Source organism: Rhinopithecus bieti, unplaced genomic scaffold, assembly GCF_001698545.2.
Source record: "Rhinopithecus bieti isolate Rb0 unplaced genomic scaffold, ASM169854v2 scaffold_3735, whole genome shotgun sequence".
Classification (NCBI taxonomy): Eukaryota; Metazoa; Chordata; class Mammalia; order Primates; family Cercopithecidae; genus Rhinopithecus; species Rhinopithecus bieti.
In genome coordinates, this window is record NW_016804111.1 from 42091 (window position 1) to 45152 (window position 3062).

At 41.1% G+C, this 3062-nt stretch overlaps 1 protein-coding gene across 1 annotated transcript; it reads left to right on the plus strand.

The window, feature by feature from the left end:
• Positions 1-1299: 1299 nt before the first annotated feature.
• On the plus strand, positions 1300-2821 carry LOC108523450 (alpha-ketoglutarate-dependent dioxygenase FTO). The gene has a single exon (XM_017864073.1). The coding sequence runs from the start codon at positions 1304-1306 to the stop codon at positions 2819-2821; it is 1518 nt and encodes a 505-aa protein (XP_017719562.1). The 5' UTR covers positions 1300-1303.
• The last annotated feature ends 241 nt before the right edge of the window (positions 2822-3062 follow it).

Consider the following 3062-nt stretch of genomic DNA (forward strand, 5'->3'; position numbering starts at 1 on the left):
CTAGCCTTCTTTTAAGTTGTTTTCTGGCTATGACAGAGTTGGGTCCACCCCGAGTGGCGAGCAGCAGTCCAACTGGGAGTCTGCAAGGGAACCCCAGTCATCTCTAAGAGAGTGTTTAAATAGGTATGAACAGTCATTATTGGTCCAATCAACATCAACTCAGGAGTATGGTATTATCAGTAAACAAGGGAGATGGTGGACAAAATTAAATAGCTTTCTAGATCCTTCTAAAAAACAATTTCACATTGTGATTTTATTATTATATTCAAAGTATAGCAACTTCCCAGAATATTAGATGCAGCTGGAACAAAATGTTCCTACAGAAACACATTGTAAAGTATAAGCAGGCAAAGATCTTTGGTACTCATGTCACTAGGCATTTTTTTCTTTCATTTTATAATTATAATTATAATATCCTTTATGTATAAAGAATTCATTACAAATGCTAGATACAATAGGTCACAAATCATACTAAGAACTTAAATTGTTGTATTTAGCTGTGATATCCCTTTGATCTGGAGATAGTGTAACAGAGGAAAATTAGTGTGGAGAGTCAGATAGAGTGTGTTCAATTTTCAGATCTGCTATTTCAATGGCATTAAATGGCTGAAAGCATTTTGTGTAGATTTAATAGCTAAGCATTTATTATGGGATATTGATTAGTAATAGCAGAAATCATACATTTATTTTCCTGTTGTGACAATTTGAAATAACTACCAGGACTCCACGGCTTGAACTGCATAAAATAACTGACAACTTTCAAGAGATTCATGTACTAAAACACTCTTGTTGTGAATTTTTTCAAGTATCTAAATTATATTAAAAAAATTAGCATCCTGTTTTGTTTCCCCTTGAATTATTCAGAAAATTATGATCATTTATAATTGTCCTTGAGGCCTTATTTATTCTGATTTTACAATTACATACATATAAAGTTACTCAGTGGGATATAAGAACTAATCTTTTGCCCTTTGCCTAATAAAGAGGGTTGGAAAGAGCAGTCATGTTGAATATGTCCAGTAGTCAAAATCAGATGCCTCTCAAGATCGTCACCAATATTCAGAAATAATCATTTTCTGTTTCACATTCTCCCTGAAACTCATTACGCCTAGGTCAGCAAGGCTATGGGTTTCCTTCCCAACACTACCAACCACGGCAATATATGTCTACCTACATGTGGTTATAGTCACAGTTTACTATAACTTAAATAAATAACAAGAAATTATATGAAACTGGGATTTCAAAGTGAAAACATTTTTATGTTTATATTTATATTTATAAAATGTATTTATAGAGTGGCAGCATGAAGTGCACCCCGACTGCCGAGGAACGAGAGCGCAAAGCTAAGAAACTGAGGCTTCTTGAAGAGCTTGAAGACACTTGGCTTCCTTATCTGACTCCCAAAGATGATGAATTCTATCAGCAGTGGCAGCTGAAATATCCTAAACTAATTCTCCGAGAAGCCAGCAGTGTATCTGAGGAGCTCCATAAAGAGGTTCAAGAAGCCTTTCTCACACTGCACAAGCATGGCTGCTTATTTCGGGACCTGGTTAGGATCCAAGGCAAAGATCTGCTCACTCCGGTATCTCGCATCCTCATTGGTAATCCAGGCTGTACCTACAAGTACCTGAATACCAGGCTCTTCACGGTCCCCTGGCCAGTGAAAGGGTCTAATACAAAATACCCCGAGGCTGAAATAGCCGCTGCTTGTGAGACCTTCCTCAAGCTCAATGACTACCTGCAGATAGAAACCATCCAGGCTTTGGAAGAACTTGCTGCCAAAGAGAAGGCTAATGAGGATGCTGTGCCATTGTGTATGTCTGCAGATTTCCCCAGGGTTGGGATGGGGTCATCCTACGATGGACAAGATGAAGTGGACATTAAGAGCAGAGCAGCATACAACGTAACTTTGCTGAATTTCATGGATCCTCAGAAAATGCCATACCTGAAAGAGGAACCTTATTTTGGCATGGGGAAAATGGCGGTAAGCTGGCATCATGATGAAAATCTGGTGGACAGGTCAGCAGTGGCAGTGTACAGCTATAGCTGTGAAGGCCCTGAAGAGGAAAGTGAGGATGACTCTCATTTCGAAAGCAGAGATCCTGATATTTGGCATGTTGGTTTTAAGATCTCATGGGACATAGAGACACCTGGTTCAGCGATACCCCTTCACCAAGGAGACTGCTATTTCATGCTTGATGATCTCTATGCCACCCACCAACACTGCGTTTTGGCTGGTTCACAACCTCGGTTTAGTTCCACCCACCAAGTGGCAGAGTGCTCAACAGGAACCTTGGATTATATTTTACAACGCTGTCAGTTGGCTCTGCAGAATGTCCGTAACGATGTGGACAATGGTGATATCTCTTTGAAAACCTTTGAGCCTGCAGTTTTGAAACAAGGAGAAGAAATTCATAATGAGGTCGAGTTTGAGTGGCTGAGGCAGTTTTGGTTTCAAGGCAATGGATACAGAAAGTGCACTGACTGGTGGTGTCAACCCGTGGCTCAATTGGAAGCACTGTGGAAGAAGATGGAGGGTGTGACAAATGCTGTGCTTCATGAAGTTAAAAGAGAGGGGCTCCCCGTGGAACAAAGGAATGAAATCCTGACTGCCATCCTTGCCTCGCTCACTGCACGCCAGAACCTGAGGCGAGAATGGCATGCCAGGTGCCAGTCGCAAATTGCCCGAACTTTACCTGCTGATCAGAAGCCAGAATGTCGGCCATACTGGGAAAAGGATGACATTTCGATGCCTCTGCCGTTTGATCTCACAGACATCGTTTCAGAACTCAGAGGTCAGCTTCTGAAAGCAAAACCCTAGAAGGAGCACAAGTCTCAGGCAGAGGAAAAAGAGATCGGCTTTTCTCCTCCAGTGTTGTCATGGGCTTAAGCAAGGGCAACGGAGACTTCTCTTGACCCCTAGATTGTAGCACCCGGGTCCCAATCCAAAACAGCTAGGAAATGGTGCCCATGAATTTTTAAATGTTTTAAAATGACCCTGTGTTAAAATCTGATTTGGTGTTAAACAGGACCTTCTTCCCCAAAATTGTTCAGATTTTAAA

Excerpts from the sequence above, each read along its gene's own strand:
- LOC108523450 (XM_017864073.1), top strand. The coding sequence starts at position 1,304 with ATGAAGTGCACCCCGACTGCCGAGGAACGAGAGCGCAAAGCTAAGAAA.